Consider the following 13,398-nt stretch of genomic DNA (forward strand, 5'->3'; position numbering starts at 1 on the left):
AATCTACATAATAGATCAAAGCACGTCTGAGAGACCTTTACATTATCAGTTATTAAAGCTCCTTGATTACTTTGGCCACTCACTGATACCGTGATTATCAGCTCAAGGCCACCATCTCAGATATCTAGTCCAATTCTCTCTTGGTCTTTATGAGAGATTTTGGTCCAACTGCAGGCACAGAAATTTTGTCCAGAAATGGTTAATTAATAGCTTACATGGGTTACTTAAGTACAGTTAAGTGAATAGGTGTTCCTGCTGAATATAAAAAGTGGCCCTCCGTCGTCTTCTATATCAGTCTCGGGCTGGAGTGTAAACCATTGTTTCATACTTGACATTTCACTGTAATTGTCTGAAATGGTTTCATTGCTTTTGATATGGGGAATAGGGATGATTCTGTGCTTAATGCTATGGCTTGTTCTGGGAATAAGGAGGAGGTAAGAAGGATTGTTTTCATACATTATTTCATGAAGTTTTCTTCTCTGTTTAAAATCATAATACATTTGCATTTGTGTTTATTAATTAAAATTAATGATATATATTATATTTTCATATATTAGTAATGTGTATAATTATATAACATATGTATGTACACACACACACACACACACACACACACACACACACACACGTTATATAACTATACACATTACTAATATATGAAATGCACCTAAAATATGAGATGCACCTTTTTTGGAAAGCATGTACACATAAAAAGTGAATAATTAAATAAACAAACAAACTACACACCACTAAACCAGGCTGTTTTTGTTATAGTTAGTTATACACACACACATACATACATACATACATACATACATACATACATACGTGTGTGTGTGTGTGTGTGTGTGTGTGTGTGTGTGTGTGTGTGTATAACTAACTATAACAAAAACAGTCTGGTTTAGTGGTATCTAGTTTGTTTGTTTATTTAATTATTCACTTTTTATGTTTACATGCTTTCCAAAAAAGGTGCATCTCCCAATTATTTGAACTAGGCACATAAATATAAAGAAAAGGAACAAATGCATGCAACATATCTGTCAGCTAATTAATTATGTGAATTGGAATAGAGAGGGTCTAATTTATCAGAAGTGGCTAGCACTGTTGTTCCTTTGGTCTGCATCATGTAAACAGGATGCTTAATGACTTTTCCTACATTGTCCTTATACGGTTTCTGTTTTTTGCTTGATAGATTAAAGAGAGAGAGATGAATGTTATCTGTGTGTGCTTTCTGTTGAATGATAAGAAGTTGTACTACTAAAATGTAATCTGCAACAGACATCCAAATGGAGGAATATGCAAACACACACACACACACGACATAGCATTCAGCATGTGCTTGCTGTTCCTTGCCCCAAATTACAACCTTGGTTCAAATATGAAGCTCTAAATGTGAAAGAAGCCAACAATAATTCATTTATCTTTCTTTGATGGGTTCAGATTATTTGATTGCCCATGAGATTAATGATCAGTAACGTTCCACAATACTGCATTAAACTTTCCCCACTTGCTGTTTTACATGTGTAGCACTAGTGATGACTTTGGATGAGGTAGAGAACACATCTGTGTAGGCTTCTAAAGATTCAACCAGGCTGTTCAAGAAGGCTTGAATTAGCAATACAGTACAATGTAAATGTGGACATGTGTACTGGCTATACATGCAAGCAGCTGCTTTTGCATGAAAATCTTCACATGAAAATCGGAGCAGTAGTTGAGTAATAAACATGCAGAATAGTCAACACAGTTAAAGCTGGCAGGCTTGATTTCTACACAGACGCGCGCACAGCAGCAATACTAGTAGATCTATTGTTCCAAAGAGCAAACAAGGCTGAGCAGTCAAACCAAACAGATATTGCATCTATTGCAGCAAGCCAGCTGCCAAGTCTGGGCTTGGCAGACTCTCAGAGGTGGCTTCTTTCACATAGAAAATACATTTTAAAATACATATTTATATCTCAACTCTGCCCCCCAACACAAATGCATGCTCTGTAATGTTCATTTGGTAATAAAACTTATCCAGGTAAACATATTCTGCCATGAACTACAATTTCTATTTAAAATAAAAAGACACACCAACCAAGAGAAGTGATCTGTTTAAAAGCAAAGGTAAATTTCATCAAATTTGATTTACAGTGTGTCTGATGCATTCTCATCATCAGGGCTAAAACAAGCTTCTGTATTGTACCAAACTCATTATTTGCCAGTTATCTACTGCCTTCTTAGTGCATTTTTTACTCAGAGGAGGGCAGTTCCTTCTAGCAGTGATGGATGTGTGTAATAAATAGATTCTTGCGCAGCAGATTTGAAGGTCGTATATTAATTTACAGCCATAATCTTCACCATGTATATATTGCCTTTTGCAGACGTCCAAGTGAGCCACCCTTGGAGAATGGGCTACTGCCATATCTTGGCTGTGCTTTGCAGTTTGGTGCTAATCCTCTCAACTTCCTCAGGACAAGACAAAAAAAATATGGTCCCATTTTTACTTGCAAATTGGCTGGAAAATATGTTCATTTTCTCACTGACCCCTTTTCATATCATGCCATGATGGGACACGCAAGACACCTGGACTGGAAAAAGTTCCATTTTGCAATCTCTGCAAAGGTAGCATTTAACTTTACCTATTAAAAATATTCACGGCCTATCCTTCATCTATACAGACACCAGGACTACAGAATATGAAATAAAAGCATGGCCTCGGTCCAGTATACCTGAAGGAGCGTCTCCACCCCCATTGTTCTGCCCGGACACTGAGATCCAGTACCAAGAGCCTTCTGGTGGTTCCCTCATTGGGAGAAGCCAAGTTGCAGGGAACCAGACAGAGGGCCTTCTCGGTGGTGGCGCCCGCCCTGTGGAACGCCCTCCCATCAGATGTCAAAGAGAAAAACAGTTACCAGATATTTAGAAGACATCTGAAGGCAGCCCTGTTTAGGGAGGCTTTTAATGTTTAATAGATTATTTTATTTTTCTGTTGGAAGCTGCCCAGAGTGGCTGGGGAAACCCAGCTGGATGGGCGGGGTATAAATAATAAATTATTATTATTATTATTATTATTATTATTATTATTATTATTATTAGCAACAACAAAATAGGTATTTTGTTGTTGCTTTTATTTCATATTCTGTAGTCCACCAGATTGAAATTGACTCTTACTTGAAATGAAAAGATCTTTACTCAGACTAGTAACAGTGCAGGCTCGGCAGCAAGCCCAAGCTCCAGAAGTCAAGTTTCCAAGGTACACAAGCGAGACCAGAAATTCATAACTGAATGGAACCTATGAATGTGCCCTGACAGTTGGTGTGGTCCTCCCACCAACTTTTAAAGATGATCTGGAGTGAGCTATCTCACAAGACTATCTCACACTATGGTTCTACCACGTCTGCACATGGATGTTCCATCTGTGCAGGTGTGCCTGATCCCACGTATGATAGTGGCACCTTGCAATTGGAGACAACACTGTGTCTCCTGCCAGATCCTAATGGAGCTAAGGGAGATCTTTCTTACCTATTTAAAGTGCAATTGGAAGTGGAGCCCAAGGTTCTCAGTAAGTTGCAATTGTTGTTTAGTCGTTTAGTCGTGTCCGACTCTTCGTGACCCCCATGGACCATAGCACGCCAGGCACTCCTGTCTTCCACTGCCTCCTGCAGTTTGGTCAAACTCATGTTCGTAGCTTCGAGAACACTGTCCAACCATCTCGTCCTCTGTCGTCCCCTTCTCAGTTTGCCTTAATATCCATATCTCAATAATACAACTGTCTCCACAATGAGTCTTAAATCCTTCCTTAATGTACATGAAAATTGATTTTACGTACATATTTAAATGAATCAATATTGGTCCATTTAAGAAAATTAAGCTGCAGTCTTTGTGCACTTACTTGGAAGTAAGCAAGCCCTATTTAAATTCCTAGGCTTTACTCATGAGTAACATGTATAGGATTGTGAACCACAGATTGCTGGAATAGATATTAGTTTACAATATAGTTGCTATGAATTGATTTGTTTTTATGTCTAGGTAAGTTTTATTTTAATTTAAAGTAAACAAATACATATTGGCAGCAACAATGCACAGATTAATATTCCGCCAGATCAGTCTTACCATGACCTAAATCTGATTCATTCAGGCTCCATTTCCATCCACACTAACCTAGATTAAGGCCCAATGAGTCCAGTAGGGTTTCTTCAAAGTAAGCATGGAAAAGAGGGTGCCCTCAGTGGTACTTATTTCCAGTCATGTATGCTCTGGATTACTGGTTCAGTGTCCAAGCCTTATCTATTGTCTTCTATGAAATTTGGAATGCTATTATGAAAGCTGAAGTACATTTCTACGGGGTGTGTGTGTGCATGCGCATGGCTCAGTATCGGTAACAGCAAGTTTGGACGGTTAATTGGCTTCAATGTCCTCCTTAAAACATAAACCTTCTTCACCAGACAGTTATTAAGATGATGGATTTTGTAACCTGGAAGAAAAGATTTAGGATTACTCTCAAATTTAGTACTTAATATCATTTTGCCATCCTCCTTGGCAAAACTACAGCCTGTTTCAACTCCTCTTGGAGACAATGATAAAGCCTTAAGTGGATACCTAAGTGGTCATACTTTATCTGTCAACATCCATCAGGCGGCTGGCTACATGTTTAATAATTTCTATTCCTGTTCTAAATTATGGAGAAAATATTTTGCCTCTGATTTCACTTGTAAATTATTCTTCACTCAGGGCAGCACCCAAAGCGCTGCAGACAGTTTTCTGCTTAGGCACAGAAGCTTTTCAGCTCTATCTCAGGATGCAGCCTCCTCCCAACAAAGGCCCTCAAAGTTGGGATGCTTCTCATAAATGCCACCCAATGAGATGCAAAGGGCTGTGCCTGCCTGCCTGAATAACTATTTTGCTCTCACATGCCAGCAGGCAGAGGTGTGGGCAGGGGGAAGGGATCGGATAAATAACAAATTATGATGGGTGGCACTTAACATTCCCCATTTTTTCACAACAGGCATTTGGACATGGTAGTATTGACCCAAATGATGGAAACACCACTGAGAATATACACCAGACCTTCACCAGAAACCTGCAGGGTAACGCCTTGACCTTTCTCACTGAGTCCATGATGGAAAACCTGCACTATGTCATGGTAGAACCAAATGCATCGAGAATTGACTCCAGTGACTGGGTAACTGATAAGCTTTATGAATTCTGCTGCCGTGTGATGTTTGAAGCTGGGTTTCTAACACTGTTTGGTACAGACTTCAAACCAGTGGGCCATGACAAGGGCCTTTCTGCCAACCAAGAAGCCCACAGAGCCTTTATCCTCAGTGCCCTGGAGAACTTCAAGGCATTTGACCAAGTCTTTCCGGCCCTTGTGGCAGGCCTACCAATCCACCTGTTCAAAAGTGCCCACAGCGCACGTGAGAAGCTGGCTGATGCTCTGCTCCACAAGACCCTTAAAAAAAGAGACAACATCTCTGAGCTCATTGCCCTCCGCATGTTCTTCAATGATACACTCTCCACTTTTGATGAAAAGGAAAAAGCAAAGACCCATCTTGCAGTTCTGTGGGCTTCACAGTCTAACACAATACCTGCAACCTTTTGGACTTCATTCTATCTTATTAGGTAAGTAGCTACATTTCCCATGCTACAAACTTTGGTTTACCATTTACCAGATGGAACGTAACATGGTGGACATGTTGCTGCTAATGAGCTGCATGAGATGCATTTTCCAGCACTGGTGATTGACAGTGCAAGCCTAATGATGTCTACTCAAAAGTAAGTCCTATTGAATTCAATGGGGCTTACTCCCAGGTGAGTGGGATTAAGACTGCAGCCTTATTTCTTTTGTTCTTCTTACTTCTCCCTCTGCTACCCCAGAGTTGTCCTTAGTTATGGTTGTTCCACGTTCAGAAGCAATGCACATCTAAAAACTAGATTCTGGGGACAAACAAATGATTGAAGATGGCTATTGCCCTGATGTCCTGCTTGTATATTTCCCAGGAGTGGGGACGGGCATGAGGGTTTGGCCAAAAGGAAGTTACTTAGGTAGAAGGTGTTACATGTTTGGAGGGTGTGTTCAAATTGGTCATGTCATACTGAGTTGGTGTAAAATACATCATTCAGTGCTAGGGCCAGGGTACCTAGAGCAGCCAATCCCAGGTTGGATCTCTCAAAGCCTCCAAGATACTAGATTATCATACCATCCGTGGTCATTCAGGCCTGCCTGCAACTCTCCCCTGCTTTTGGATGCACCTGCAGACAATGACTCGCACGTTCTTTTTCCTGCACTAATTGCATGGGCTAGATTACAGTAATAATTGTACTATTATTTCAGTATGCCTTTTTTAAAATTTCAGGAATCCAAAAGCAATGGAAGCAGCTATTAAAGAGGTGCAAAGGGTGTTAGAAAATGCTGAGATAAAGATTGACTCGACCAGGAAACCTATTTCTTTGAATCGGAAACAGCTGGATGACATGCCTATATTAGGTATAGTTGCTTAACCTGAATCCTCCACTTTCACATACTAATGATAAAATAACATATGCCAGTATTTAGGAACCATTATATGATTGAAACTGATCAGTTCTCTAATGCTTAGTTACAGTCACATTATCCTAAATATGTGACAACAATCAGTTTCTAAGTACAATAGTGTTTGGTGGAAGCATACAAAACCCGAGGAATTTTGTTGTCCTCCCCATTGACTTTCTCTTATTTGTGTCCATCACATTACTTTGAATTGAGCACTCTGTATACTGTATCTAGGTTGATGGTTTCTCTTTCTTTCTTTCCTACACAGATAGTGTTATCAAGGAAGCAATAAGGCTCTCCAGTGCATCTATGACAGTCAGAGTTGCTAAGGAAGATTTCATTTTGCAATTAGGCAGCAACTCCTACAATATCCGCAAAGATGACACTATAGCTCTTTATCCCCAGCTGTTGCATTTTGATCCAGAAATCTACTCTGATCCCCTGGTGAGTAATTGACAGCTTCAAAACAAAGCCGCGCACATCAGCAGAATTGCCTTAGTGCTTGCAGTCAACCACTTGACATCAATATTGTTGCCTCTTATTGCACACAAGTGCTGGCTTTTTGCTAGATGAATTCCAGAGCTTTTTAAAAGAGGCATTCTGGAGTGAAGCAAGGAAGGAACATTTAGCACCAGCAGTTCCATGCCAAACAAGCTGAAACTTTGGTAAAAATTTTTAAGATTAAATATGTTCCCTCTCCTTTTCCAATTTCATTTGCACAAAAGAGTTGATTAATACTTTAATAATTACAGAACTGCCAGCTGTAATTTATTTTATATTTCAATAATTAACTGAGATGAATTTATTTTATCTTTATTGAAAAAGACTGGTAGTGTGGTGGAGTCTCCTTCTTTGGAGGTCTTTAACCAGAGGCTTGACAGGCATATGTCAAGAATGCTTTGATGGTGTTTCCTGCTTGGCAGGGGGTTGGACTGGATGGCCCTTGTGGTCTCTTCCAACTCTATGATTCTAAGAACATTTGGCAACTCAAGCTTTTGGAGGAACTCGTATACAAATCCAATTTAAAGTATTAAGGAAGATGAACACACATTAATATTTCATTTGCAAATCTGAAATAATCTTATGCTTCCTAAATGATGTTGAGTTTAAAACTGCATTATTTTGGACTTTTTTTTTGCAGACATACAAGTATGACCGCTATCTTGAGGAAAATGGAAAGGAAAAGACCACTTTTTACCGCAATGGTCGCAAGTTAAAATATTATTATATGCCTTTTGGAATAGGACTTGCAAAATGTCCTGGAAGATTATTGGCCGTTCATGAAATTAAACAATTTTTGACTTTATTGCTATCTTATTTTGAAGTGGAGCTTCTTGACAAGAATGTGACATGCCCATCTTTAGACCAATCGCGGGTAGGACTTGGTGTTTTACAACCTGCAGGTGACATTGATTTCAAGTACAGATTAAAATGCCTATGAATGTGTGGAAGAAAAATGCTGTTTGTGTATTTGGTCCCCACAGGGACACCATCTTTTTATTTTGTGTTTGCTTTTTAGCCCAGTTGCTTCTATAGGCAAGGGGTGAGATGCTTCTTGCTGTGGATACCTGTAGGCAACCATTCATAAATAATAAAAACACTGCTCAGGATGAAAGCCTGAATGGATTGCAGAATAGGGATGAAAGGTCTTAAGTTGCTCAAAAGTCCCAGCATGAGTCTGTTGTCACAGAGCCCTCCTTGCGTGAGAGGCAGAGGGGGAGTGAGTGGGCTGCGATAGGTGAAAAATGGGGTGGGAACTGTTGCTAAAACCAATGGTTGTTTAATCTGTTTGAATGTTCTGTGTTGTTGTTTTTTTACCATGGGCATTTGGTTAAATATATATATATATATGTATTGCAAGTAAGTAAATAAGTGACCAAGCTTCTGAGCTGACGGAGAGAAGGAGGTTACTTTAACCTTTATCTCTTTCTGTAGAAGCTGGTTGCATAATGCCGCAAACAAAACGTGCAGACAAACAGACAAAAAGGGGTTATGATTTAGCGTCATCAGGGCAGTTGGTACAAAACTGGATGAAATGCTTATGCAGGCAGGGCTGGTGTTTATTTAAGGTTACAATATACTGGCATTCGAGATTCTGAAATGTATCATGTTCCAACCTTCACATTTCTCCAAATGAGGTGTGTATGTGTACATTGTTTATTTCTGTTCATTTCAGATTACATTTTCTTCAATAAAACATCTCAATCACTTTGCAAAGGTGCCTGATGAATCTTGTGAAATATATAAGCAAGCAAGCAAGCAAATAAATAAATAAATAAATAACTCACTCAGCCATGGAGATGCAAATACTGTAATAATCTTGGGTGAAACTTAGAAAAAGCACTACCCTTGCTCATGAGGAAACAGTGATGGGATGTTTTGCTTATAATCATGTAGCAGCACTGGCAGGGAACAAAAAACAGGGTGCTTACAAAATACAGTATTTTTGGCTGGGATTCAACCACATACTGACAAATTCAGGTTGTGCAATTAAAGTTGATTTGGAGGTCTTGCACTCTCAAAAAATTGTGTTTTGCGGTAAGGGAAGTGACAAGAAAAAGCACTGGGAAGTGTGGGATAACAGTTCCTTGATGCACTGTACCCAGATGAAATGCTCAATAAATAGGCTTACTGGAAGTAGGGATGGAGAACAAATTTGACTCAGTTTGCATTTAAAGGCAAATCTACCTAATTCACAATTTTCAAAACATGATTATGATCCAAAACACAGTTATCCTCCAAAAGTCTTTGTAAAATGTGTATATTTGTCAAAACCACATACAAAAATGTGTTTATTAAACTTACAAATTTTAATAAAGACATTGCAGTGAAATGATTTTCATTAAAGCTGCTCGGCTGGTGGCAATGGCCGCAGCTGTGTTTCAAAGCACAGAAACAGGAATTTAAAACAGGCAAAGTGAGAAAGCCAGCAAACCGAAATTGCCCATCTGCAAGCAACCTTAGATATTGTATATTATAAGAAACTGAGCACGCTATTACAGTAAAATATTTTAAAAATATGTACCATGTTCTCTCCCTAGAATACCAATAGACAATAGTAACCCCACTCTGGCTTATTCCCATCTGGCAACCGACCCTTTCATCATTAAAGTCAACAGAACTATGCCAGTTTGCCTAATAACGGAACCCTCCTGTTTACTTAACCTGCAATAACTTCAGCTTACAAGGCTCTTCTGTCCAAATTACCTGAGAACATACAAAGGGTTTTCCAGTGCAATTCAGGAAAAGAAGACCAACAGTGTCAAATTCGTCTTTTAACTTACGGAGTAGCAACATAGGCCATAATAATATTTATTAATTACTAGTACATGATGTTTTCTAGGTTCAACTGGAAACGGACTTCCCCAGTTGCAACTGGAAAGAAAATTCCCAAGCCTTGTATGCGGTTTTTGTTTCTTATTTCCAGACATTCCCAAGCCAATGCTTCTGGGAAGCACAGAAGCTGGCGTGTACAGCATTTCTCATTTTTCTGAGAGCCCTCTCATTTTTTGCCCCCTAGCACCTGATATTCAAGGTACTATTGTAGCATGGATAGTTCCTGTTCAGGGCTACAGCCAGCAAACCTCACCCACTTCCAGAATACTCCATTACATTCATTTTTTCAGCCAGTGAGCATTCCATGCACATGGACCATGATCTGTCCTCAATAAGCTGGTTTTGGTCTCTTCCCCTGCTCCACTTGAGTTTTCCACCCTGACGTGTTTATTTTGTGCTTCTGCAAACCTTGGGGCTCCACCCCCCACTCCAAAGCCTCCTAGTACCTGGTGCCATTTTGTGTGCATAATGCTTTCACTGTCTACCTATAGGATAAGTGCTTCAGAACTTGAAAGCCCTGCTTAGCTAATTAATAACAATTGCCACTTGGCAAACACTAGAGGAGAGCTATCACTTCCTTGTGGACTTCCTCCAAACTTCTGGCAGGCCACATTAACTAGATAACACAAGCATTAACTAGATAAGCCAGGGGTGGTCAGATCTAGTTTGCCCTGTAGCTCAGTTACTGCACATGTCCTACAACTATGTGTCCATTTTGACGGCTCTCTGAGCAATAAATTGCGAAAGGACCAGGAAGAGCTACATTGGCTGAATTGCCTCCCACAGCAGTAGGAAATGGTCTACCACAAAAATCTACAGAACCTTTACTATAACTAATGCAACCATATACCACTAGTTAGCTATTAATTAACTCTGGGAAAGAAACAGAAAGCTCCATCCATGGGTAATTGGGATTAAATATAAATTTACATTTCTTGGGAAACATCACAACCATTTTTGACGAGGTCGTCAGCTCTGTCACCTGGCCTTGAGTTATGATTGGCTAGAGACCTCCTCATAGAATTGCAGAATTGTAGAGTTGGAAGGAACCACGAGGGTCATTTCGTCTAACTCCCTGCAGTGCAGGAATCTTTTGCCCTATGTGTGGCTCGAACCCACAACCGTAAGAGTCCCATGTTCTAATGCTCCACCAACTCTGCTACCTCATGACCTCCCTATGACCACGCAGTGGGGAACTTAGGTGCTCTGGACCTATGTGCAGTGAGGAGGAGCACAATCCATCCAACCCTCTGTGGACTTCAGCACAGTAAACAGGCTACAAGAACTGCCTCAGAGCACACACAGTGTGAAAACTTGGAACGTGCCTTTTCCAAGTTTGTTCTATGCAGGTGTAACCAAGCGGTCTTTATCTGAATGCAAACACTGCATGGCAAGTATAACTAAAGATAAAGGTAAAGGTACCATTAGGACAACTCTGGGGTTGCGGCGCTCATCTCGCTCTATAGGCCAAGGGAGCTGGCGTTTGTCCGCAGACAGCTTCCGGGTCCTGTGGCCAGCATGACTAAGCCGCTTCTGGCAAACCAGAGCAGCGCACGGAAACGCCGTTTACCTTCCCGCCAGAGTGGTACCTATTTATCTACTTGCACTTTGACATGCTTTCAAACTGCTAGGTGGGCAGGAGCTGGGACTGAACAACGGGAGCTCACCCCGTCATGCAGATTCAAACCGCCGATCTTCTGATTGGCAAGCCCTAGGCTCTGTGGTTTAGACCACAGCGCCACCCGCAAGTATGACTAGCAAACAATAAAGCGATCTCTGGCCTCATTGCTTCAAGAGAACTGGGATATATGCATACATTTTCCAGGAAAAATCCGAACTCAGGGAACACTGAATGTACTGCCTTTTTACAGCGGCTGAACGGCGTGTGCCTCAGCAACTTTTGAAATGTCCTGTGGTGGAAAAGTTAAAGCACCTTAGAGTACCTTGTTTTATTTAGATCAGCAATGGAAAGCTCCACCCCACACACAATTAGGCCTGGCACTGGGCTGCAGAATTCTGCACTAACTGGGGTTTGCAGGTCAAGTGAAAGGGAAGCCCTACACACAGTGCATTGCAATAATCCAACCTTGAAGTCCCCAGTGCCTGAACTAAAGGGGTCAGCCTCTCCCATCCCAGGAACAATTTGTAGTTTGTTGACCCACTACATTTTTCCTGCTCTTCCTATAGGGCAGAGGTGGAGAACCTCAGGCCTGGGGGCCATATCTGACCCTCCAGGACTCTCTAGCCCAGGCATCCCCAAACTTTGGCCCTCCAGATGTTTTGGACTACAATTCCCATCTTCCCTGACCACTGGTCCTCTTAGCCAGGGATCATGGGAGTTGTAGGCCAAAACATCTGGAGGGCCGCAGTTTGGGGATGCCTGCTCTAGCCAGCCCATGGGACTCACCGCAGACTCTCTCCCACTCAGGCCACACCACACTGCCGGCCCTGCTTCACACCTTCCTTGTGTGTTTTGCTCGGCTAGCTTATCCTTTTGTACTGTGATAATGCCTTTTGCTGCCTGGATGGAGAGATGCTGTGCTGAAACCTCTGACTTTAGGATGACCGGAATATAGGCTACTGCTCCACCCACTTTTGCCTCTGACCTTGCCTAACTATGCAGTTCCCAGAAGGTTCCCCAGGAGGGGCTGTGGGCCTTCGGGCTGAAAATGATTCCACACCCTGTCACAGACTTTGCATCAAATGCAGGGCTGGCTCACTTAGAAGGCAAGGTGAGGCGACCATCTCAGGTGGCAGAATCCATAGGGGCAGCAGATTCCGATGTAGATCTTTCCCTGCTTGTTCCTGGTGTATTTTCCCTCAACCCTTCTTCCCTGGTGGGGAGGGGGGCACTATTTTGTGGTCTGCCTCAGGTGCCAAAATGTATTGGGCTGGCCCTGTCCAAGTGATTCTCTCCATTCCAACAGCTTACTCACATTCTCCTTTAAAACCAAGTACTCTAGCTTTCTTTGTCATTTCACATCACGGGTTCAGTTGTACCCTGGTTCTTGAATTTAATCCATTCCAGGAGTCTGTTCGACTCCCGAAACGGTCTGAAAACCAAGGCACCGCTTCCGATTGGCTGCAGAAGCTTACTGCAGCCAATCAGAAGTCATGAAAGCTGCGTTGGACATTTGGCTTCCAAAAAACGTTTGCAAACCAGAACATTCACTTCTGGGTTTGCAACGTTCGGGAGCCAATTTGTTCGACAACTGAGGCATTCGACTACCAAGGTACAGCTGTACATTTAACACCCTATCCACTATACCACCCTAACTCAGGCTCAAACTACACATGCTTTTAACCTGAATCTAAGCTTGCTGCTTAAGCCTCTGCAGCCCCTCTGCCTACGTGCTTTTATCCGAGATTTATTCACTTCTGGGATCAGACATGTGTGGCCTCAGGTGAGGAAGGCCCCATTGCTTTTTCTCCCAACTCTGCTTTCTATGTGCTTGGGGCAGATTCAAGTTTGAGCACAGAGACCTGCCACCGTGTCATGTGTAGTTTGAGCCTCAGGCTATCAACATCAGCTTTACAGAAGAACACAT

At 41.6% G+C, this 13,398-nt stretch overlaps 1 protein-coding gene across 1 annotated transcript; it reads left to right on the forward strand.

Annotated features, from left to right (window-relative positions):
• The first annotated feature begins 354 nt into the window (after positions 1 to 354).
• LOC118090076 (cytochrome P450 7A1) lies at positions 355 to 8,256 on the forward strand. The gene is made up of 6 exons (XM_035125406.2): positions 355 to 434; positions 2,364 to 2,604; positions 4,988 to 5,604; positions 6,339 to 6,469; positions 6,783 to 6,958; positions 7,656 to 8,256. Exons 1-6 carry the CDS (start codon positions 355 to 357, stop codon positions 7,953 to 7,955), a joined length of 1,545 nt encoding a protein of 514 aa, XP_034981297.2. The 3' UTR covers positions 7,956 to 8,256.
• The last annotated feature ends 5,142 nt before the right edge of the window (positions 8,257 to 13,398 follow it).

This window comes from Zootoca vivipara, chromosome 8 (assembly GCF_963506605.1).
Source record: "Zootoca vivipara chromosome 8, rZooViv1.1, whole genome shotgun sequence".
In the NCBI taxonomy this organism is placed as follows: Eukaryota; Metazoa; Chordata; class Lepidosauria; order Squamata; family Lacertidae; genus Zootoca; species Zootoca vivipara.